Here is a 23,919-nt window from a genome sequence, read left to right as displayed (position 1 = left end):
TAGAACGTGGCCGTCTGTCTGCAGTGGCTGTGTCCTTCCTGGGAACCGGGCCAGGGCCAAGGAGCAGTCTCGGTGGCCGGTGGCCGCCGTCCGCTCACAGAATGCTTGCAGCCGGGGAGCAAGGCCTGTGCCCACGCCAGGGCTGCCTTAGCGGGAGGCCCCCTGGAGGGCGTCGTGGGGGCAGCACCTGTGGGAGGCGTCAGTGGCCGAGGCAGCGTGTGGAGGGTTTGAATGGGCCTCAGAGGGGATGTCAGGCGAGGTGTGGCCGAGCAGGGCACAGCCTGTGTGAGGGCGACCCCAGGTCAGGACGGACCCGGCGTTCGCCCTTTCATCTGGACACGGCGCCCTCATCTGGCCCTGGGCCGGGCAGCAGCCGCCGGGCGCAGCCTCCGCGTGACGGGACTTCTCTCCGCCAGGTGTCATCTCGGAGCAGGGCCTGCGGGAGGAGGTGCCCCCCGTCCTGCAGCACCACCTCCTGCAGGTGGCCCTGGAGCTGCCCGCCTGCAAGTTCTCCTGGTTGAAGGCTCAGGTAGGAGTGGGCGCCGCCTCTGCCCGCGCACCTGCGGGCTCGCTGGGAGTTCCAGCCGGTCAGGACCCGTTAGGCGGGCCCGGAGGGCGGCAGTCAGGTCCCGTCTGAGGGAGGCGTGGAGTCAGGAAGCCTGCACTTGCATAACTGAGAGCCTGGCCTGCTGGGCCCTGGCGCTTTGGCACTGTCTGTCCTGGCTGTCTTGCTGTGTGTTGTTTAAAACCTTTTGGAAAACAGCCCTGGCCAGTTTAGCTCAGTGGATAGAGTGTCGGCCTGCAGACTGAAGGGTCCCAGGTTCGATTCCGGCCAAGGACACATGCCTGGGTTGCGGGCTCAATCCCCAATGGCGGGCTTGATCTCCCTTCCTCTCTGCAATCAATAAAAAATACATTAAAAAAAAAAACCTTTTGGGAAAGAAAATACGTGCCTCCTCTGTCCGCGCCCTGGAGGGACTTGAGGCAGAGAGGGGAGAGCCCCAGCGGGGGTGGGCGGGGGAGTGGGGCGCTGGTGCTCTCTGTGACCAGCGTGTCTTCTGGGGCTCCCTGGAGAGCACGATGGGGCGTCGTGAAAGGGACTCAAAGTGCAGCAGGTTGTATGGAAACACGGGCTCATCATTTCTGTTGAAAAGGGGAAACCAGGCAGTTAGCGTTGTCTGCGTGTTTCTCAGTAGTTCAGGTGATTTTTTAAAAAAATATATATTTCAGAGAGGGAAAGAGAGAAACATCAATGATGAGGGAGAATCATCAATTGACTGCCTCCTGCACACCCCCCACTGGGGATCCAGCCCGCAACCCGGGCATGTGCCCCTGGCTGGAATCGAACCTGGGACCCTTCAGTCCGCAGGCCGATGCTCTAGCCACTGAGCCAAACCAGCCAGGGCTCAGGTGACGTTTTTATAAGACTCGAAACTTAAGATCTCGTGGGACCCATAGCATGGAAGCATGTGTTTACATCTTTACACGTGATATTTCCAGAAAGGGGTAGGATGCTGTGGCCATGGGGTCATTGTATTTCTCCCCTCGTCACCCCCCAAGTCCTCTCTCTGAGGTCACCCTGCATCCTGGTTGAGGTGTTCCGCTGGAGGACTTCCTACGTGCCAGGCTCCACGCGTGTGCTCTGTGACGGCTCGCTGGCCGCTCCACGCGTGTGCTCTGTCACGGCTCACTGGCCGCTGCATGCGTGTACTCTGTGACGGCTTGCTGGCTGCTCCACGCATGTGCTCTGTCACGGCTCGCTGGCTGCTGCACGCGTGTGCTTTGTCACGGCTCGCTGGCTGCTGCACGCGTGTGCTCTGTCACGGCTCGCTGGCTGCTGCACGCGTGTGCTTTGTCACGGCTCGCTGGCTGCTGCACGAGTGTGCTCTGTGATGGCTCGCTGGCTGCTGCACGCTCGCTGGCCATAACTTAGAGATGAGGCGCTGAGCACAGGGTCTCAGCCACAAGTGGAGGGTCCAGTCCTGGCTGGGGGGAGCCCGCTGACTCTGCTGTCCCGACCCCAGGAGGGCCCGGAGGCGGAGCTCCTTGGGGGCGAGCGGTCCGTGTTCTACCTGCTGATGAAGATGTTTGTGGCCAGCGCCCACTCGCAGCTCAAGTCGTCCACCAAGCGCCTCATCGTGAAGGTGAGCACGCCCGCGCCCGCGCCTGCTCCTGGCTCCAGGCGCTGAGCACAGTCCGCACAGTAGGTGCGTCGTCAGGCTTGCTGGATCGAGGGTCTCGACTCCGATCATTTAAGCCTGAAGGCGCTGTGGGCGTCCCAGGGGTGGCGTCTTAGACGTGCTGTGTCCCTGAGAGACGCGGGCTGTGGGGGCGTGTGAGCTCGCGTCGGCTCTGCGGTTTGGGTCCTGGTCCTGCTTCCTGGCAGCCTGGTCACCTGCTCGCCCCAGGTTCACATCAAACCGTCCTCGTGGGCAGGGGGGTGGGCCTCGCCCAGGGGGTGGGCGTGGCTGGCTCGGTGCCCAAGAGGCTCGGGCATCTGGCAGGCTGGGGGTGCGCAGCTGCCTGGGCCGCGTCGCACACGTGTGCCTGGGACAGGGCGGGTCCGGGGCGAGGCCGCGCCTCCTGGAGCCGGCGTGTCCTGTGCGTTGGGAGACGCTGAGGGAAGGCGAGCACAGGTGCTCTTCCTGTCCCCTCCGGGCGGGGCAGAGAGAACAGCGTTTAGTGAGACTGCGGGGGAGTCTCGGGCCCTCGGGCTCCCTGGGGTCCGCGTCCCATGGGGCCCGCCACCCGGCCAGCCCCACAGAGCCAGGCCCTGCTGACCTGCCGGCCGTCTGCTCGCGCAGATCTTGCGGGACACGGGCGTGTTCGAGCACACGTGGAGGGAGCTGGAGCTGTGGCTGGAGCACCTGCACGACCCCACGGAGCACCGACGGGAGGCCGTCCTCCGGTTCCTGGAACGAGTGAGCACTGCCCATGCCCAGAGCGTGCCGGGAGGGTCCCCCGAGGGGTCAGGCCCAGGCCCCCCGGCCTCCTGGCTCACCTGCTTCCTGCCGACACTCAGCCTGTACAACAAGAGGAGACGATGCTGTTTGATGTCCTTTAAGGCCCTGCTTTTGCACAGGACAGTGGTAGCTAAGTGATGGTAAAAGCGACGATAGACGCACTGGAAGGAGATGTTTTTGAAAATTCTACAAAATGCTTTAAGAGCTTGGCAGGAAGCTCCCGTTCTCGCGGAGGCGTGAGCACTGCAGCTGCTCCCATGTCCCGGGGGGGGGGGGGGGGGTTGGGACACTTTGTGACCTCTGGCTGCTCTCCTCTCGGCTCCCTTGTGCCAGGTGCTGCTGACGTTGGTGGCGAACCCCTACGTGTACACCGACAAGGCCTCCGACTTCGTCCAGGAAGCCAGCACGCTGCAGGCCGCGGCCAAGCAGGACGCCGACGACGCCAGCATCCCCATCTCCCACATCGACGGTCAGTGCGCTCCCTGTGCCTGCTTCTAGGCCCAGCTGCCCTGGCCTGTTAGACCCAGAACAGGAATCGCGTTCTGGGTTGCCGAGCGCAAACCTGCTCAAAGCCCAGCCCATGTGGACATGACATCACACCGTCCATTTACGAGGCGGAGACGTGTGCGGGGCTTGCTTCGTGCAGGGCCGATCTGAGCTCACAGGTCCTACTGCCCAACCTCATGACAGCCCGACGGGCTCAGTCCTCACGGTGTGTTCTCGAGGCCGCTGTCAGCCTCGCGCAGCACTTGGGCGGGAGGGGAACCGGGTGCCGCCCACCCGGCTCTGGTGCGCCCAGGTGTGGCTTGTTCTCCTCAGTGTCCAGGGGACGCCTTCTGGCGGCTCACTGTCCCCTGAGCTGGGCGTGTCCTCATCTGCTTAGAATCAGACTATGTTAAGCCTCCCCCCCCCCCAGAAGCAGGGTGTTGACTCTCCTTTCACCCACCTTCTCCTGCTCCTCCCTCCCTGGCTCTCACCATGCGCGACCTCTCCCCCTCCCCCCGCCTCAGACGTGCTGGACATGGTGGACGTGCTGGTGGAGGGCAGCGAGGGCCTGGACGAGGAAATCGGATGCTCGCTGAGCGAAGACATGGCCCTGCTCACGTTCCCGTTCAGCCCCGTGGCCCCCGCCGCCCTGGAGGCCAGGAACAAGCTGCTGCTGGGGACGGAGCGCGAAGCAGGTGTCTGCGGGCGGACGTGGGCGTCGGGCCAGCGGGGCTCCTGTGGGGGGAGGTGGGCTCCAGGGGCCTGAGGATAGTCGCTGAAAACCCACCAGAGTGGGAGCTGCCGGTGGGCGGGGCTCAGCGGGCAGGGCTCAGCATGAGGGGCTCAGTGGGCGGGGCTCGGCATGAGGGGCTCAGTGGGCGGGGCTCGGCGGGAGGGGCTCGGCGGGCGGGGCTCAGCATGAGGGGTTCAGTGGGCGGGGCTTGGCGGGCGGGGCTCAGGATGAGGGGCTCAGTGGGCGGGGCTCGGCGGGAGGGGCTCAGTGGGCGGGGCTCAGGATGAGGGGCTCAGTGGGCGGGGCTTGGCGGGCGGGGCTCAGCGGGCAGCGTAGGGGCTAGAGGCCGCTGGGGGGGGGGGCCGCTGGAGGATGAGTCTCACGTCCCGTGTGTGCACGCCTGCACAGACCCTGCTGTAACACCCATCTTTTCACTGCTTTTAAAAAAGACAACACGTAATTTTATTGATTTCTGAGAGGGAGAGAGAGAGATAGAACATCAGTGATGAGATGATCATTGATTGGCTGCCTCCTGCACACCCCCCACTGGGCACACAACCCGGGCATGTGCCCTTGATCAGAATCCAGCCCAGGACCCTTTAGTCCGCAGGCCAACGCTCTATCCACTAAGCCAAACCGGTCAGGGCTTGTTTCTCGATTGCTTGATGCTAAAGCATGAGTTCTTCGTATTTGATGGGTGTCCAGGCAACGTAGACCCCAGGAAGTGCGCCCAGATCACAGTGTCATGAGTGAGGCTCGCTCAGACGTGGCTGCAGCAACAAACAAGCCCCAGCGTGTCCCTGTGTTAGCGAGTAAAGGTCTCTTTCTGGACCTGGTGATGGGCCCGGGGCCGTCCCCCAGGGGGCGAGGGCAGCGTCCTCCAGAAGGTGGTGCCACGCCTCTCCCATGCCCGGGTGCCCCTCTGGCCTCAGGACCTGGAGCCTCTGGGGCCTGTGCCGGTGGCATCTGCCCCCAGCGTGGTCACTTGACCCTGGTGGATTTCCCTGCTCTGAACACGGAGTGGGTGTGTGGATGGGTCACCAGAGGCTGGCCCTGAGCCCTGCCCCCCGCCTTCTTCCTCCGCAGGGGACAGCGTCGTGGCGTACCTGACGGCCGTGCTCACAGACCTCCTGCACAGCCAGCGGGACCCACTGGCGCTGTGCCTCCTGCTCCAGGCCTACGACCAGCTGGCGCCTCCGGTCCCACAGCTGTGCTGTTTCAGCAGCTACTACCGCCTCTGGATCCCGGAGCCCGCCCAGGAGGCCGCGGTGAGTGGGTGCCACGCCCCAGCGCTCCCGCAGGGACCAGCCTGTCCCGGGACACCGAGCGTGCTTCCCGAGGCCTAGCTGGGTCGCTGTGCGGGCGACATTCCTCACCTCGCTTCCCTGCGTCAGAGCACACACGGCTGGTGGGGAGCCATGCGCTCTGGCTGCTGGGTAACGGGGCAGCTGCTGGGGTCGGCCTTGGGCGGGGTGCCTTTTCCTCCCCCCCCAGCAAGCTGCACCCTTGCTGTGCCGTCCTCCAGGGTCCTCCATGGCCCTTAGCACCCAGGGCTTCTTGAGCTCAGTTGTCAGACCCTCCCCAGCCCCCACGCTCTTCACCAGCGGCCCCAGGCCCACGCGACAGGCCGGGCTAGAACCTGTGTGGAGGTGAGGCCGCTTCGGGCTGCACTCTGGGGCAGGTGCTTGGAGCATGAGCGTCCGCCCTGAGCATGAGCGTCCGCCCTGCGGAGGGCACAGGGCTTCTCCCCTTTGAGGGTCTCCGAACCCCTGCAGCTGCACCCCAGCCGGTCTGACCCAGCAGGTCTGCGTGGGGCCTGCAGTGGCATTTCCAGCACGTTCCCTAGTGACTGCTGTCCAGAGCCCCACCTTGGACCCGCTGAGCTTCAGGGCATGTGCAGCCCTTTCCCTGCCCGAATGTGTTTCCCTCCCCTGGGGGCGTGGTTTCCCTGTCAGGGAGTGGCTTCCCTGGGGGGGCGGGGGGGCAGCTTCCGGGGGGGGGGCGGCTTCCGGGGGGGGGGGGGGCGTGGTGTTTGGACGGTATAAATACAAGCTGCCATCTGGTAAAGAAGGCAGTTGGGCCCTGACCGGTGTGGCTCAGTGGATAGAGCGTTGGCCTGCAGACTCAAGGGTCCCAGGTTCGATTCCGGTCAAGGGCATGTACCTTGGTTGTGGGCACATCCCCAGTGGGGAGTGTGCAGGAGGCAGCTGATCGATGCTTCTCTCTCATCAATGTTTCTCACTCTCTATCCCTCTCCCTTCCTCTCTGTAAGAAATCAATAAAAATATATTTAAAAAAAAAAAAAAGGCAGCTGGGAGTGAGAGACTGAGTGACTCCAGAGCTGTGCCTGCAGCTGCTTTCTCTCCCCGATGAGCTCCTCTAACTGAGGCTCCTGGGGGGGGGTGGGCAGGGGCGGCTGTGGAAGGCTCCCCGCTTGAGGAGCCAGTGCCCTGCCTGCTGGGTGACTTCCTGTCCCAGAGACCAGCACAGTGGCTGCGGGGTGCAGGCTGTCTGTCCCGTGGCCCCTACGGCAGCCTGTGTCCTCGGGTGTGAGACACCTAATGTGCCGCGTGGTCACGTGTTTCCCAGTGGGCGTCCGGTTGCTGTGGGACGTCCCCTGGTTGGGGTGTCGCCTGGACCTGCCCCCCAGGCTGTGCACCTGCCTCTGGGGTGACTGTCTGTCCTCTTCCTCCAGCTTCCGCAGACGCCGCGCAGCCAGGACCCCCAGGACCCCCGGGCCCCCTCCTTCGGGGCCCTGCTGCAGGCGGCCTTCCGGAGCGAGGACAAGGCCGCGCTGCTGGACGAGGCGGTGCAGGCGCGGCTGCGGGAGGCCGTCCCCCACCTGCCCATGCACCGCGTCTTGCTGTCCGTGAGGCACGTGCTGCTGTACTTGCGGACCAGCGTGGAGCGCTTCCGCCAGGTGAGCGCCTTCTCCGCAGGCCACACGCCTCCCGGCAGCCGCCCCCGAGGTCCCGGCAGCCGCCCCCGAGGTCCCGGCAGCTAATTCAGTGCCCTGTGCCCACAGCCTCTCCTCCTGGGACAGGCACCCGGGGGTTAGGCACCCATTTCCTCCCGCGAGCCCCTAGCTGCAGACGGGGCCACGTGCTGCTGGGCCTGGTCGCTGGGCAGCTGCTGGCGGGGCGGGGCCCTTCCCACCGTGGTGGCGCCGAGGCACGGCCAGCTCCTTCTTTTGTACGTGGTCGCACGGTGGCTCAGCAGTGAGCTCTCTGTCCCTGACGTGGATATGGAGCCTCAGGGCAGGGGTGGAGCTGGGCCTGCTCACGTTTTGGTCAGAAGAGCCCTGTGCCTTGGTCAGGGTTCAGGAGGCCACGTCCTATTGGGAAACGACTCTGAGGTTAACAGCCTTTTTCAAGCAGTTGCCAGCCTGGCCTCGGTCCTTGTTGCTGGTGGCATCGTGCCCCTGGTCAGGGAGGGCCCGGCACTGCCTGGTGACGGGCAGCCCTGCCTGGCCTGAGGTTGCCTGGCTCTCCCCACAGCTGGGCAGGGGCGCGGGGCCCCCCCTCCTGCAGCTGCTCCTGGACCTGCTCCGGCGCCTGGTCGTGCACTGCGCGCAGCTGGACACCCAGAACCGGGAGAAGTGCGAGGCCGCGCGGGCCGAGGCCGACCTCTTCCTGGATGCGGAGTCTGCGGCCTCGCTGGAGCTGGCCGGCGACACGGTACCGTGGCTCTGCTTGGCCATCCTCGCTGAGTGGGGGTGGGGGGGTGGTTTGCTGCAGTGAATTCGGGCTAAATCTTGGGACCTGCAGGCTGAGGGGCACTGCCCAGGCCACGGTCCAGCCCTCAGGCTCCTGCTGGGCAGAGACGCGTGGCAGTGGGGTCCAGCTTTGCCCGGGCCCAGGGTGGGGTGCTGGGCTCCCCTGAGAGGGGCTTCCATCCTACTCAACATGGTGAAGACTGGCACAGCGGCTGCCGGCCCCCCACTGGCCCCAGTCCCCTGAGAGTGGCCGTTTGTGTCTTCCAGACACTGGAGGAGGTGCTGGTGGCCGCACTCCGCCACCCCACGCTGGAGGGCTGGTTCCTGGCCCTGGAGCGGCAGGCCCTGCCCCCGCACACACTCAGCCCCGTCCTGGCGAAGCTCCTGGGCGCCCACCTCAGTGCAGGGGTCCTGCCGCTGCTGACGGCGAGCGCCCCGATCCTCCGCAGCTGCGGGCGGCTGGGCCTCCTGGCCAGGTACTCGGAGGCCGTCGCCCAGAGCGTGCTGAGGGAGCTGCGGGACCGGAGGGCGGGCCCGGCCACCGCGCCACCGAAGGCCCTCCCGCAGCTCGAGGCCCTGCAGGCGCTGCACGCGTACATGGAGGGCGCCCAGCTCCGGGAGGTCACCCTGGCCCTGCTGAGCCTGCCCGAGGCCCACCTGGTGGCCCAGCGGCCCACGACGGCAGCCGGGAAGGAGCGGGGCCTGAGCGCTCTCGGCCAGACCCTGGTCCAGCTGTTGACCGGCAGCCCCCAGGGCCAGCTGCCGAGCGGCGAGCTCCTCTGGGCCGCGGAGTACGTGCGAGGCCTGGGGGCTCTGCTGCCCACGCTGGCCGTGGACGAGCTGGACGCCGTGTTCCTGCGCTCCCTGCAGAGGGAGCCCGAGCTGGCCGCCGTGGTCGGGGTCGGCCTGCTGGACTACTGCCTGGCGCGGCGCACGCCCGCGGCCCTGGGCATCGCCGCGCTGCTGGTGCAGCGGAGCTGGCCCCACCTGCTGCGGTTCGAGCTGTGGTGCCGGCAGCCAGGCGCGGGGCCCCGCCTGCAGGAGGGCCTGGAAGACGTCCTGCCCCTGGTGCACAGCTACCTCCAGCGCCGGACCCAGGGACGCCCCACGCGCCCAGCAGCAGGTACGGGAGGGCGGCGTGAGGTCGGGCGGCGGGTCCCCCTGTGAGCTCCGGACTCCGTGTGCTGGGGTGGTCAGCTCCTTTCTCCCAGCCTGACCAGCTCTGAGAGGGAGAAAGACGAGAAATGCTCACTCAGCAGCCCCCCCCCTTGACCTTACGGCTGGAGGAGTCACCCCTACACAGCTCCCCTCAACCTTGAGCTGCCACGTGAAGCAGGGCCGCCAAGGAGGACCAGTGTCAGGCCACCCGTGGGACCTCGGCCCTCACGAGATTCCGTGAGCTCGTCCACGCGGCTCCACACACCCGCCCATGTGACACCGCCCTGTGTCCGCCCAGTGCCCTCTGCTGTCGTCCTGACCCTGAGGATGGCCCTGTGGAGACGGCTGCGGACCCGGCTCCTCGGTGCTGACGGGCCCTCAGAGGCTGGGCTGCATCCAGAGGTCCTGGCCCAGCTGGTCCCGTTCGCGAGAGCCAAGGACCTGAGTGTCCTCAAGGACCGTCTGCCCAGCTCGCTCCAGACTCCAGACGGTCACAAGAGGTGCGAAGGCTGGGGCCTGGTGGCTGCTCCCTGGGCTGCACCTGCTGGTGAGCCCCGCGGTGCTGTTGCGCCGTCACCGTTCCGGGGGAAGCCCTTTCCTGACGAACTTCCAGCCATCCTGCTGGCGGGCTCCCCCCCCCCCCCCCCGGACAGGGGCAATGTCTGCTGTGTTATTACAACACGGGGCGGGGGCACCAGAGGGTGGAAGCCAAGGACAGCCCACCCCCACCCCCACAAGGAAGAAGGATCCGCTGGAAATGTCGTCGGGAGGTTAGACAACCTGACCTGACGGCATCGGGGCAGGTGCCCTTTCTCTGGCTGCTCTGTGGTCCCCCAGCCGTGAGAGCGCTGGCCCATCCTCGATATCAGACGAGGGCAGGAGGCGCTGTGGTCCCTGTGCTTGGGCAGCACAGGGAGGGGCGCGGGGCGTGCGGCCCATTGTCACGTCGGGTTGTCCTTAAAGCTGGGGTGTAGGCCACCACCTCTGACCCTGAGACCTGTCTTCTGCTGCAGCTGGATCGTGGCCGACGCCGTCTCGGCCGCCCTGGAGGGGGCGGAAGCAGAGCTGCACGCCTGGAGAGAGAAGCTGCTGGAGTGCTGCGTGAAGTGGCTGGTCGGGTCCTTCGGCGGCCGGGAGCGCGGCCAGGACGGGGCCCAGGGCCAGGAGGAGCAGATGCTGCTGCGGTTCCGCCGGCTGCTGGTAGGTGTGCCGCCTTTCCCGAGGTCCGGGTGGTCGTCCGGGATAGGACGACCGGCCAGGGGCACAGCACGCTCACGGGGCCTGGCCGGGGCCAGGGCGGGCGAGGGCCCTGTCTGGGAGGCCGCGGGGCAGGTGGCCTTCAGCAGGCACGTTGCTGCATCTTCTGAGACTGTCTGGCTTTTCCGTCTTGCTTCGTCCGCCAGTGAGTGAGTTCTGTGGGCCTTGGAAGATGAGACCAACCTTGGGCTCCGGGGCTGTGGGCGTTACTTCCCCCTCCCGCTTTAATTTTTAGATGTTGTTGGACTTGATGTGCTGGTGTTTTATTAAGAACGTTTGCATCTGTGTGCATGAGGGTAGTTTTAATTTTAACTTCACGCAATGTCCTTGTTTGGATTTAGGATCGGGTGGCACTGCCCGCAGCGTGGGCTGAGAAGAGGCTGGATGGGTGTAAAATCCCAGGTTTCCGTTTTCCTAAGCATTTCACGGTGTTGCTCTCCTGTCCTTGGCGTGCGCTGTTTCTGATGAGACAGTTGTTGTTCTTGCTTTTGTTCCTGTAAAGCACATCCTTTTCTCTGGCTGCTTTTAGGGTGTTTTCTGCACAGCAGCCATAGCAGCTGGAGTATGACCTGAGGCGCCTTAGTTACTTTCCTTCCAGTTTCCTGCGCTTTGAGTTCAAGGAGCTTGTTGTCTCTGTGAGTTTGGAGCTTCTATAAAATTTGGAAATATTCAGCTATTTTGGGCCATTATATCCTTCTATTGGAGTGTGGGTTTTTTAACGTTACGTTTTTACGTGGAGATGATTAGCGTTCTGAAAGCTGACGTAGGAGTCACTCCTCAGGGCACAGTGAATGTCCCTTTAAAGTCATAGACGCTGACGTGTGTGTATAGACGTGGAGGTTGGGTGAGTGTCATACACTCGGAGGTCAGAGACCGAGCAGTGTGTCTGCGTCCTGGGCCTGGGCCCTCACAGCCTGCATTCCAGCCTGGACCCGTGTGTGATGGGCTGTGGGTGTCAGGCTGGCTCCCAGGCCCCCGATGGCAGAACCAGGGACGAGGAGGAGCGGGCGGGGCTGCTGCCACCCCCACCGTGGGAATCCCTGCGCGGCCATCGCCCGCCCAGCAGGCTGGCTTGGTGCCTGAGTGACAGGCTCTGCTCTCAGGGATTTGAGTCCTCAAGGCCTGCCTCCTCCCCGGCTTTCCTGTTTCTCTCTCTTCCTTGCTAATAGACCTTTTTATTTCCCAGCGCAGTTTTAGACTCACAGTAAAACTGAGTGAAAAGTGCAGAGGTCCCCATATCCCCTCTGCCCCCCCAGCACACACACAGCCTCCCCACCATCAACACCCACGCCAGCCCTTTTCTTGTCATTGGAATGCATTTTCTTTATTTGAAATTCATTTTGGAGAGAGACAGACAGGCGTCAGTTTGTTGTCCCGCTCGTGTGTGCGCTCGTGGGTTGGCTCTCGTGTGCCCTGACGGGGACCCAGCGCGCAGCCTTGGCAGGTTGGGGCGGCGCTCTAACCATTGGCGCTGCCCGCGGGGCCGGGAGTGTATTCTCAGGTCGGAGATGTAAGCTCTAAGGTGCACAGTTCGTGTTGACAGATACACGCCCCTGGTGCCCACACTCCCGCCACGGTTCCCGTCCTCCCAGAAAGTCCCGATGTCCTAGCCGGTCCCTCCCGGCAGAGCAGCCGCTCCTCTGACGTCACGGGAGAGCGCGCGGGAGATTGTCTCCGCGTTGGTGGCTGGGACCCGCCCTGGCCCTGCGGGTGGATGTTGTCACGTGTGTTAGCAGCCGGGGTGGGGGCCGTGTGCAGTGAATCCAGTGCTGGCTGGAGCAGCAGAGGGACAGCAGCCGCGCCGGGGCGTTCCCTTCGCTCCTGGGTGAGCCTGGGTGCGGGACAGGGTCCCTCCTCGTGTGAAGCAGCCTTACAAACCCCGTGCGATGAGCACGTTGTGCGGCCTGTTTAGGTGACTGTGTCCCGCGTTTAGGGAGCAGCTCGAGTTTAAGTTCCATGTCTGGTTCCCCCGGGATGTTTCCTGTCTGTTCCTCGCTGTCTTCACAGAGCTCAGCTGATGAAGTGGGTCCTGGGGATTGGCAGCAGTTTGTGAAGACGGGACTCAAGTAAGTCGATGGCTTTTCTCTCCTTTCCACCCTCACCCGCGGGCATCGGGGAAGGGATGGAGAGAGGAGCGTCGATGTGAGAGGGAAACGTCAGTCGGTTGCTTTCCTGACGGGCAGTCGGACCTCTGGCCCTTCAGCGCTTGTGACGATGCTCCGACCGCTGAGCCGCACTGGCGGGTGGTTTGTGTCCTGGGGCGAATGTCTGGTGACGTAGGGCAGCTGCTAGTCCCGTCTCAGGGACACGGTGTGTAGCGCGAGGTGGCAGGCCGCCCGCGGCGCAGTGTGCTGTGAGGAGGGCGAGAGGCAGCCTCTGGACCGGGAAATGCTGTTAGAGAAGCAGAAGCGTGGAGACTGCTGGCCGCGGCCTGTGCTTGTCCCGCTGTCCTCCTCCCGCCCTTGCCCGCCGTGTCCCGCTGAGGTGGAGCCTGCCGTGGCCACGCGTGTGTTCATACCGGGCACGTCACTGTGTCCCTGAACAACAGTGCCCGTGTGGGTCCCTCCTGTTACCTCGATGTCCCCGTTACCCGTGTGGACCCGGGGCCTCGCAGTCACTCACGGCTCCTGCTGCGGGGCCTCGCGTCTCGGCTGCACCAGTTACTGTTCGAGGTGGACAGCGTCTCCCGCCCTCCCCGCCGTGGCTGCTGCCTCGGTGCCCACGCACCAGCTTCCCGGGGAGGGCCGCACCGGCGGCCGGCGTGGGCACCGCTGCAGCCCGGGCCCAGGGCTGGGCCGACTGAGCGGGGTGGGGAGCTCCTCCCTCCCCGCGCCCCACGTCCTCGCTGACATGATCGAGCGGACTCTGATCCTGGCGCCCGGCGCCCGGAGCCGTGCCATGGGCTGCGGCCCTCGCTCCTGGCTGTTCCCCTTGACACCGACGCTGTCCCACGAGCAGAGGAGCGAGTGGCGGGTCACAAGCTGGAGGCTGCGAGCGCCAGCACACGGTGGCGGTGTCTGTCCGCCTGTGGTGGATGTTTCTAGAACGCCCACTGCATGTCACGTGGCTTAGTGTTCACCTGTGACCGGAACTTCCTGTCCTAGAGCAGGAGGCCCTTGGGGATGGGAGAGGCGTCACAGACGGCCCAGACGTGTTTTCTGTTTCCTGGGAAGCGAAGTTCCCTTAGGAAGCAGTTTCCCTTCGATGCTACCCCCAGGTTTCAGTATCAGGACCCCACGTTTCTGAGGGCGCTCCACACCGCCGTGCAGCTCCTGTACCGGCCCGACAGCCCCGTGCGGGCCAGCCTGGTCCCGCTCCCCGTGGTCCACATGATGCTGGCCCAGCACTCCCTGTTCCTGCCCACCCTGCTGGCGTCCGCGGAGGAGGGAGCCCCCGACGGCCAGGTGAAAGGTGAGGAGACCCCCCCACCCGAGGCAGAGCCCTGACTCACCTGCCGCTGGGCTCTGCCGGAGGGAGGGCGCTTGTCCGTCAGATCCAGGCCACGCGAGGTGTCCCCTGCGGAGGCCAGGCCGCGGGGCAGGCCCTTCCGGCCCGGAGCCGCTCCCGCCCACAGAGTTGGTTCCTGGCCTTGGGGCCGTGCCGTGGGCACGGGAGGGCAGACCTGGGGTAGGGAGTCGCCCGAGAGGAATTGTTCGGCTGCATGGAACATCTCAGTGGGAGGATGGGAACCTTGGCGAGGGCCAGGTCCCTGCTGGGACTCGGAGAGCCGGGCTCAGTGCCCTCCGTCCGGGTCCGTGTGTTCAGCGCCCGAGAGCCCAGCTTGGCGTGGGCTGTGGACACACAGGGAGATGCCTGAGGGCCCTGCCCTCCTGAAGCCACACAGTTGACGCCCCCAAACCATTGGAAGTCACTGAGGTCGCCCACTGCACAGTGAAGAGAGCCTCCCCGAGTCAGTGGGCAGGAGGCGAGCAGGCGGCGCCCTCAGCTCAGGCGGGGGAGGAGCATGAGGGCCGTGGGGAGGGCGGGCCGTGGGGTCCTTGGTGGCTGAGGTTGGGGAGGGGCCGTGGGCTGAGTTCAGTCGGCCTGTCAGAGCGGGGGAGCGAGGACGGCGCGCTGCACCCCCAGCCCAGGCTCGCTCGGAGGAGGGCTCACGCTCTTGGTCTCCCTGGACGCGTCCTCCTCTCATTTCGACCGCACGCCCATGCACACACGCGCGCGCGCACACACACACACGCTGCTGCTCACGCTGCTGCTTCTCCCAGAGGCGCTGGTGGACCTGCTGGCGGGGCTCGTGCAGCTGTGCCCGTCCGTCTGCGAGAGCAGCCACTTCGCCGTGCTCCTGGGGGCCTACGGCGCCTCGCTCAGCGTCCTGGGTGAGGAGGATGGGGTGAGGGGGGCGGGAGGGAGGGGGGAGGGGGGAGGGGGGCAAGGATTCACCCTCTAACTTGACCTTCAACTGCCCTCCAGACCAGAAGATCTTACTCCTCCTCCGGGCGTACGAACACAACAACCTCAGCCTCGTCAGCTTCAGGTGGGCGCTGGCTGAGGGGCGAGTGGCAGGCCGGAGGGCGCCACCCGAGACGGGCTCAGTGGGCCCAGCAGCCCCAGATCTCCTCCGTTCCTTTCTGGTTCTCCGGAGGGGTGGGTGTGGCTCCCCGGCTCCCCGGCTCGGTGCGGCCGCCTGCTGGCTGAGCTGTGGGATCCGGGGAGTTAGTACAGGGGAAGGGCTCAGAGCAGTGCCTGGCGCATCGCGAGCTCCAGTGAGGGGTCCTCTGTCGTCATCGCGACACTGTCCCACCCTCCTCACGTCAGCATCACCCTCATCCCCCCGTCTCCCCAAGTTATGGTGGAGATGAAGTGATAGGACCCGTGTCCTGCACTCAGAACGGCCAGCTGCTCTGCAAAGCTGCTGCGATGGTCCTTCCGTCGTCAGTTCTGCTCCCACGGGGCCCGTGACCCCGTGCTGTTCCCGCCCCCCCAGGGTGCTCCTGTGGGGCCCCTGACCCCGTGCTCTCCACCCCCCCAGGGTGCTCCTCAGGTCCCCTGACCCCATGCCCTCCCCCCCGCCCAGGGTGTTCATCGGGGCCTCTGACCCCGTGCTCTCCACCCCCCCAGGGTGCTCCTCAGGTCCCCTGACCCCATGCCCTCCCCCCGCCCAGGGTGTTCATCGGGGCCTCTGACCCCGTGCTCTCCCCCCCCGCCCCCCAGGGTGCTGCTGTGGGGCCCGGCGGCCGTGGAGCACCACAAGATGAGCCGCAGCCTGGGCAAGTCGCTGTGGCAGCAGCCGAGCGCCGGGGACATCCTCCGCCTGCTGGACCGCGACCAGATGATGAAGACCATCCTCCACTTCCCCCAGACCCGGAGGCTGCTGCCCCCCGAGGTGCGGGAGCCGGGCAGAGCCACCAGGGAGCACACACGGGGGCGGGGGGTGGGGGGCCCTCCGAGGGCTCCACTGTACCCTCAGCTGTAGAGGCCTGAAGTACAGGCTGTTTCCTGTTAACTTCTTACTGGGTCACTTGTCAGCCACATACACAGGCCCCCTACAACCACCTGGGGCCCCGAATACCCACCCAGGGCCCCCTATACCCACCCAGGACCCCCTATACCCACCCAGGACCCCCCTATACCCACACAGGGCCCCGAATACCCACCCGGGGCTCTCTATCCCCACCCAGGCCCCCTATACCCATCCGGGACCCCCTATACCCACCCAGGACCCCCCTATACCCACCCATGACCCCCTATACTAACCCAGGATCCCCGAATACCCACCCGGGGCCCCATATATCCACCAGTTACCAGCACGTTTTGTTTATAACTTGTCCCCAAAGATCATATTTCAGATACAAGCACTAGTTGTTACAGAATCATTTCAGTGCTTTCGGATGTTCCAGGCAGTTTGGACTCTTGATGGTGGGTGAGCGCCCCCTGGTGTTACACATAAGAGTGGGGACAGGACACACACCTCTGTTTCGGGCTCTCACAGGACACACAGGACCCGATATTCAGGGACGGAAGCCCCAGTGACCTCGATGGCCTGTACGACCCCTGCTTTTTGCTCCACCTCTTCAGTGAGCTGACCAGGCCAGGTAACCGCAGCTGGTGTGCCCGCGGGGCCCAGGGGCTGGGGTGGGGGCGCCCGCGGGGCCCAGGGGCTGGGGTGGGGGTGCCCGCGGGGCCCAGGGGCTGGGGTGGGGTGCCCGCGGGGCCCAGGGGCTGGGGTGGGGGTGCCCGCGGGGCCCAGGGGCTGGGGTGGGGTGCCCGCGGGGCCCAGGGGCTGGGGTGGGGTGCCCGCGGGGCCCAGGGGCTGGGGTGGGGGCGCCCGCGGGGCCCAGGGGCTGGGGTGGGGGCGCCCGCGGGGCCCAGGGGCTGGGGTGGGGTGCCCGCGGGGCCCAGGGGCTGGGGTGGGGTGCCCGCGGGGCCCAGGAGCTGGGGTGGGGTGCCCGCGGGGCCCAGGGTCGGGTTCCTCACCGCAGCGGTCCCCGTGCAGCTCACTAGGAAGCTCTCCTGCCTCTCACCTTCCTGCCAGCGAGTTCCAGCAAAGCGATAGCCGATGTTTCAGATACACGGGGACTTTGAAAAATATGTGTATTTTTTTGTTTCAGAGGAAGGGAGAGGGAGAGAGAGAGAAACGTTAATGAGAGAGAATCACTGACCGGCTGCCTCCTGCACGCCCCTAGTGGGGATGGAGCCCACAACCCGGGCCTATGCCCTGACCGGGAATTGAGCCGTGACCTCCTGGTTCATAGCTGGACACTCAACCACGGGTCCACGCTGGCTGGGCTACAGTGATTTGAAAAACAAAAAGCATAGTTCTAGCTGGGTTTGCTCAGTGGATAGAGCATCAGCCTGTGGGCTGAAAGGTCCGGGTTCGATTCTGGCCAAGGGCACAGGCCCAGGTTGTGGGCTCGTTCCCCAGTGGGGGGCGTGCAGAGGCAGCTGATGAATGATTCTCTCATCATTGATGTTTTTCTCTCCTTCTCCCTTTCTCTCTGAAACCAATCAGTGTGTGTGTGTGTGTGTATATATATATATATATATATATATATATATATATATATATATATATATATTTTTTTTTTAACACGTAATTTTATTATGTCCCTCTGTCCTGGACGTTTATCCTGATTCTCAGTGGCAGGGCATTTTCTGAGGTCTCCCCAGGTAGCCGTCAGCTACCCACAGGTCTTTCCCTTGGGAAGGAGGGAGCCGCGGAGCTTGGCTCTGGCTGTACGTGTGTGTTTGGAGTTGCATTTCGTGTCCAGTGGCCTGAGGGTGGGGTCTCGGCGGCTGGGTGCAGAGAGACAGGAAGGAAAGGGTCCTGTCTGCTCACTGGCCCGGCCAGCGGGTGCCGGCCACGGCTCCCCAGGCTCCTCCCCGCCGAGTACGTGCAGGCGCGTCAGCGTCCGAGACTCGCTGTTTGTCCTGATTCTCCCTTTTCCAACTTGAAATTGCCTCCTTGTGACGGGTGGCTGCTCCCCCGGCACGGCCCACAGAGTTCCCCCAGCACCGCAGCCCCGCTCCACCGCGGTGTCCTGCAGCTGTCCGCTCTCCGTCGGCCTGCGTTGGCCTGGTGGCAGCGGCGGGCTGGGAGGCACGCCTGCCCCCCACCCTCACCCCCACCCACCCCCGTGCGTGGCCGGGAAGATGCTGCTGCCACAGCCTGGCCGCCGGCTCAGTCTGCTTCTCTTCCGACTGGACACGTGTCCCACAGTCTGAGAGACCAGGCGACCCGTGAGTCACAGCCAGCCAGCCTGTTGATCTGTCTCAATAGGGCTTTTAGGAAACAGGCAGAGGCTTGGGAGATGCTTGATAGGAACAGTAAAACCAGGACATGTTTTTCTCAGAATCCGGAACGTTGCCTTTTCTGGGCAGGGGACAGGGCCGGAGGCCTTTGGGGGAGGTGACCAGCGAGGGGTCTCTCGGTGGGACTCTCCACATACGGCCCTGTAGGCTCCGCTGCCTGACGGGGGCAGGGGCGGGGGGGCTGGGGGGGGCGGGGGGGGACTGCAGAGCATCTGCGGAAGGTTTGCAGCAGCTTAAGGTGCCAGCCCCACGCAACCACTCACGCTGGAGGGAGACTTGTTACAACACGGAGGTGGACAGACAGGAAGAGAAATATAAACACTTTTTACAAGGAAACAGGCTTATTAAGCATTGCTGTGGCTGCCTGTCGTCCAGAACAAAAGGTGGGAGCATGACGCTGTGAAGAAACGTCTGTTGGGAGGAAGCAGGCGTCGGGGAGGGAGGCACAGCAGGGAGCGCGAAGCTGGACAGACAGACGCCCGCCCAGCACCGTGGCCAGGCCGGCGAGGCTCGCGTGGCCGAGTGGAGTCCTGGCCTTTTCCTCACGTGAAGAGCGTGCCTCTCCTTCGGCGGTTGCCATGGTGAAGAAGGCCGCGGACAAACAAGTGTTCACCGAAGCGAGGCGCGTGGACGCCCACCGGCCGCGTGTGTGTGGCCAGCGTCTGGGTGGAACCACCGCTGGACCCGGCGGCGCCTGCGCCGGGACCTGAGCCCGCGTCAGCCCCGTTTCCCCCTCGCGTGCAGAGGGCCCTGCCCCGGTGCCTGCACCCCCCGCGGCGAGCCTGCCACCAGGCCGCCCCCAGGAGACAGCGGGGTGAGGAGAGGTCTTCCCGCCGCACCGCACCGCGCGAAAGCCACAGAGCGGGCTGCCGATTGGACCCGGAGCACCGGGACCTGAGGACCTGAGGATCGGGGCCAGGCCTGGAGCACCGCGCGAAAGCCACAGAGCGGGCTGCCGATTGGACCCGGAGCACCGGGACCTGAGGACCTGAGGATCGGGGCCAGGCCTGGAGCAGCGCCGTCACTGCTGCGCAGCGGCCTGTGGACTCGGCAGCCCAGGGCCCTCTGGTCACCAGGCCCCGGCTCCAGAGCGACAGGGAAGAGCACAGAGCACAGCACCGCCTTCCTCCCGACACGTGGGGACCCGCTGTCTCGGGAAGGCCATGACCACTGAGCGAGCATCAATCCCAGAGGGACCCCACCCGCCGTGCTAGCCGACAGGGCACACGTGCGCCTTTGCACCTCTCCCCCGGGCGCTGCGTTTACTCCCGTCGATGCCTCGCAGGCTCTGGGGCTGCTTCCCTCCGTCGGGAAGAGGCCGGGTTCACTGTGACCTGCTGGAGCCCAGGCGTCTGAGTGCCCGTCCGTCCTCACTTCTCACCTGCCCCGCGGCGCTGGAGTGGTTTCCTGTGGGCAGAGGCGCTGGGTTCTGCGTGTTTATCCGATCTCACCACCTCTGCCTCTTCATTGGAATGTATATGTCACTTCCATTTAATGTGATTGTTGATACAACTGTATTTTCCTTGGCTTTTAGCTACAGTGTGTGTGTGTATGTTGCTTTAGGGTTTATGCTACTAACCAATTTATGGCAGTTTCTAGCACACGTACCTGATGTTGGTGGGCTGCAAAGGACATTTAATTCGCGTGTCACACGGCATCGTGGAGTCGTGTGCATGCGTGTGTAATTCATGCTGTTTCACTTCCCATAGAGCTCGTGGTGGATTGCCGAAAGTTTGTGGACTCAAACGCTCTGGGCCTGACCGCCGCGGCCCTCAGCAGCTATGACCCCCAGATGCGAGCCGCCGCCTACTCCGTGCTGGCGGCCTACTACTCGCACGTGGAGGGGGCCCGGTTCCGAGAGCAGCCCCAGGTGAGTGGGCCGAGGCTGCACTCCGCCTGGTCTGCAGGCCGAGTTGCCGGGAGACCTCTGTCCCTCCTGCAGGGCGTGCGGGCAGCTGGACGGGTCGCCCCTTACACACACCCTCATGTCGTCGACGGGCAAAGCGGCTCGGTTTCCTCTGGCTCTTCCTTTGGTTTAAACTCGGTGTTTAAGGCGGCTGTTGTCCAGCCACGGTGCCCGGGGCAGGACAGGAGCAGGTTGGATCGTCAGGCCTGGAGCCAGGGCTCTCTGCCCTCGGCCACGTGCAACCCTGGGACGCGGGGAGCAGGCGCCCGCAGGGCTGTGCTTGAGGCTGCGCAGGGCCAGGCTGACTCCGGGTCCGAAGATGCTCTCTCCTCCTGCTTCCAGGTGCTCTACCTGCTGGATGTCGTGCGGAACGGGATCCGAACTCAGAACATGAGGCTCACCTTCACCTTGGCGCTCTTCGTGGCCAAAGCAGCCCTGCAGATTCTAAAGCCAGGTACCAGGGGCGAGGGCGAGGGCGAGGGTGAGGGTGAGGGTGAGGGTGAGGCGGGATCGGAACGTGGAGGCTGAGCAGGTTCCGCCACGAGGGAGGGAGGACGGCCAGGGCATCCCCCGGGGCCTCGGGCCGACAGGAGAGCTGGTGGCTGCGAGGAGGCGCTGTAGGGCCCCTGTGGGACCAAACCCAGGAAGACTGAGTGAGAGGCCGGTGCAGGGTGCCCAGGTCAGACCTGCGGTCACGGGGTCGCTGCGGGCGGAGTCTGACCCGAGGGTGGGAAGCGGCAGGGGAGGAGGTGTCTGCCCACGTCACCTGCTGCCCTCGGGACCAGTGGCCCTGGGCGTCTGGCCCCTTTACTGGGAGCCGGTGGTGGGTGCTGGCCCTGCACGGTCTGTGGGACCTGGTCCACTCCGCCCAGGCCGGTTGGCATTTCTGCAGGAATGATGACGGCCGGGTGGGGGTGAGGTCCCTGCAGTGGTTTCTGAGCCCCAAGAAGCTTGCGTGCAGTGTAGACCCAGCGTCTGGCTGCACTCCGTGCTCGAGAGTCAGTAGCCGGGATGCGAGGGCAGCGCCCGCAGGCGGGGTCCGTGTCTGCCCACGCCCGTGCGCCCGCGGCAGCAGGCGGGTGCCCGCAGGCCCGGTGTAAGCGCCCCTCTGCCCTGTCCAGAGGAGCACATGTACCTGAAGATCAACAAGTTCCTGCTGTCACATGAGGACCTGAACATGAGCAAGGTCCCCGGCTTCTTCCAGTTCTTCTACAGCTCGGACTTCCAGGTGAGGCCCGCGGCTCCGCACGGCTTCCCAGCGGTGACCACGACGCGCACAGCGGTGCCGTGTTAGCAGGTCGGGCCGGCGCTCGGTCACGCAGGCCTGCGTGGGGGAGTGGGCGTCGTCCATGGCTCATCTCTGGCAGCCTCAGTCTGCGCTTGGTGGTGCTCCCGTCACTGTCTCTTCCTGTGTCATGGGGTCGAGGTCACGCGTGTTCATAGGGCCCTGCCCCGTCCTCCGCGTGGAAGGTGGTGGGGGGGCTTCGGTCGGGAGCGGGGGCCGGCTGCCCGGTGCCCACGTGAAGGGAGGCGCAGCCGCGGCTGACGGGCGTTTGTCCCGGCCACAGCACAGCACCGAGCGCGAGTGGCTGTTCGGGCTCCTGCGGCAGGGCCTGCGGGACAAGCACTGCTACCAGCTGTACGCCCGGCGCGGCGTCCTCCACGTGGTGCTCTCCTTCTTCGGCAGCCCGCTGTGCGACCCCACGGCCCAGGTGGGTGCCGCCCGCCGCGCATCTGCCCCCAGGTCCCTGCGCCCACCCCCCTCCGTGTGCCCTGGAGGGCCGAGGCTCTTTCTCTGGTTTTACCTGGAAGGAAGCCGTAACTCCTCACCCCGATGGGCATGTCCTTGCCCTGAGTCTCAGGAGGGTCGCAGCGGGTGTGGCTGCGTGGTGGGGGGCGGGGGGCGGGGGGCGGGGGTGCAGGTCGATACTCAAGCTGATCAGTGATCCTGAGCCTCGAGCTGCTGGGAGTTAGAAACAAGTCACCCGCAAGCGAGGAGGTGCTCAGGCTGCGGCCTGGAGCTCGGTTCCGCGTGGCCCCAGAAGCTGCGGGCCGTCAGCACGGGCTGGCTTCCTCCTGGGTTTCAGGGTTGGGTTCTGGAGATCCTGCAGAACGCCGCCCGCGACGCCAGGGCCGCCTACGAGCTCCTGCGGGACTACAGCCTCCTGACCTGGGTCCTGCACGCGCTGGAGGGCAGGTGAGCCCCGTGTGGGCGGCTTCTGGGAGGCCTCTGTCCTTGTCTTGCGGACAGCGGCCGCTCTGCATCCTCACGTGGGAGAGGGAGCGAGCTCTGGAGTCTCTCCTGTCACAGGGCACTAATCCCGCTGCGGGCCCCACCCGCCTGCCTCATCTGAGCCCCTGTCCAGCCACAGCCACGTGGGTTAGGGCTTCCACAGGAGCGGGGGAGGGGCGCAGTCAGTCCAGAGCCGATCTAATTCCTCACCGTCTCCTCATTGGAGGATGGCATCCCGTCCCAGACTGCATTTCTGCGAGGGGCTTCCCCGGCTCGCCTTGCTCTCATAGACGAGCCAGGGCGGCCAGGCCCTGGTGCGTTCTCGGGAGCATTTTGTCATCTCTGAAGGAGTGCGTCTCGGCACCGGCTGGCAGACACTGCCTGGGGCGGCCGTGTGGCTGTTGGCTGTTGGGAAGGGAGTTCTCATGAAGCCAGCAGCGGCCGTGCTGTGTGAAGTTGGGGGTGTGGCAGGCGCCTGCTCCTACTTGGACCCTGTACCCGTGTGGGCTGCGGGGGCTAAGCCAGTGGGACGATGGGGCTGGGACGCCTGCTGGGCCCCCCCCTCCGGGAGGGACTGCCCCCACCTCGTCCTCCGCCCCGGGGTCCGCCCCCTCGCAGGCGCCGGTGGGAGGGGCTGTGACTGACCGGCCGTTCGTCCAGGTTCCTGGAGACGCAGCTGCTGTCCAGCACCATCGACCTGCTGCACACGCTGTGGGTGACCAGCCTGGGGGGCAGGGGCGCGGAGGCGGGCAGCCCGCCCGGAACCCAGGAGCCCCCGAAGCTGCTGGCCCTGCACCTGGTCAACGAGTTCCTGTACGTCCTGCTGGCGCTGGCAAAGCACCTGAGGTACGCCCTCGCCCGCCGCCCGCCTCCCTGGGGCCACGGCCGCCCCTCTCACTGTCCGCGGCCACCGTGCCCTCAGCGGTCGGCCTGGTGAGCCGGGCAGAGCTGCTGCCGTGCGGGTGATGCCGGGAAGCCCTGTCGTCGCTGTTTCCTCTCCCACGTCAGCCTCGCGGGCCTGGGAACTAACACCTGCTGGGCAGGTCCCTGGGCAGGAGCCCGTCCACCCTGACATCTGAGTTCAGCGTCGGGGGTTGTTTTGAAGATAGAATGTGTCTCCGTGACCTTGAACTAAGAAAGTGCCGGTCGTCCCCGACCTGCCTCCGCCGCCCGCTGCCCAGGCTCCTTGCCCTGCCCCTCCTTGGGAGCGTCAGCATTTCACACGCACACGCACACACACACCACACACGCACACGCACACGCACACACCACACACGCACACGCACACGCACACACCACACGCACACACACCACACGCACGCACACGCACACACCACACGCACACACACCACACGCACACACACGCACACACCACACGCACACACGCACACGCACACACACACACCCGGGCCCGGGAGAGCTCCGTCCTCGGGTTCTGGGCGGGACATCGCTCTGCACACGCGCCCTGAGCTGGGACAGGTGCGCTGGTTGGACCCATTGGTCGGCAGCAAGGCGGCTGTGGCCTCAGCACCGAGACCTGCTGGTCACGAGCAGGCCTTCCGTGTGTGTCTGAGCCACCTGAGGCAGTGCAGGCCGCACGCCTTTGCCTGGGCCAAGGGCACACTGGTCCCCGAGGGCAGTGAGCGTGCCCGGGGGACACCGGACCCTCGGGCTCTCCGCCCGGCTGTCCATCAGCCGTGG

At 65.4% G+C, this 23,919-nt stretch overlaps 1 protein-coding gene across 3 annotated transcripts in view; it reads left to right on the top strand.

The window, feature by feature from the left end:
- Nucleotides 1–23,919, top strand: part of URB1 (URB1 ribosome biogenesis homolog) — a 42,943-nt gene that overhangs the window by 16,134 nt on the left and 2,890 nt on the right. For 2 of the 3 annotated variants that reach the window (XM_059686316.1, XM_059686315.1), the window contains exons 14-36: nt 417–529; nt 2,025–2,144; nt 2,805–2,921; nt 3,297–3,432; nt 3,974–4,144; nt 5,269–5,450; nt 6,878–7,102; nt 7,680–7,859; nt 8,165–9,020; nt 9,354–9,555; nt 10,069–10,255; nt 12,320–12,378; nt 13,530–13,723; nt 14,536–14,646; nt 14,741–14,804; nt 15,482–15,653; nt 16,260–16,362; nt 19,789–19,949; nt 20,328–20,439; nt 21,107–21,213; nt 21,554–21,697; nt 22,073–22,182; nt 22,879–23,064. In XM_059686316.1, the coding sequence (XP_059542299.1) occupies nt 417–529; nt 2,025–2,144; nt 2,805–2,921; nt 3,297–3,432; nt 3,974–4,144; nt 5,269–5,450; nt 6,878–7,102; nt 7,680–7,859; nt 8,165–9,020; nt 9,354–9,555; nt 10,069–10,255; nt 12,320–12,378; nt 13,530–13,723; nt 14,536–14,646; nt 14,741–14,804; nt 15,482–15,653; nt 16,260–16,362; nt 19,789–19,949; nt 20,328–20,439; nt 21,107–21,213; nt 21,554–21,697; nt 22,073–22,182; nt 22,879–23,064 (4,012 nt within the window). The remainder of the gene's footprint in view (nt 1–416; nt 530–2,024; nt 2,145–2,804; nt 2,922–3,296; nt 3,433–3,973; nt 4,145–5,268; nt 5,451–6,877; nt 7,103–7,679; nt 7,860–8,164; nt 9,021–9,353; nt 9,556–10,068; nt 10,256–12,319; nt 12,379–13,529; nt 13,724–14,535; nt 14,647–14,740; nt 14,805–15,481; nt 15,654–16,259; nt 16,363–19,788; nt 19,950–20,327; nt 20,440–21,106; nt 21,214–21,553; nt 21,698–22,072; nt 22,183–22,878; nt 23,065–23,919) is intronic. The other variant, XM_059686317.1, reaches the window with a different exon arrangement.

Source organism: Myotis daubentonii, chromosome 3 (assembly GCF_963259705.1).
Source record: "Myotis daubentonii chromosome 3, mMyoDau2.1, whole genome shotgun sequence".
NCBI classification, from domain to species: domain Eukaryota; kingdom Metazoa; phylum Chordata; class Mammalia; order Chiroptera; family Vespertilionidae; genus Myotis; species Myotis daubentonii.
Note: the sequence above shows the minus strand (reverse complement) of the source record. Positions and strands in the feature narration are given on the sequence as shown.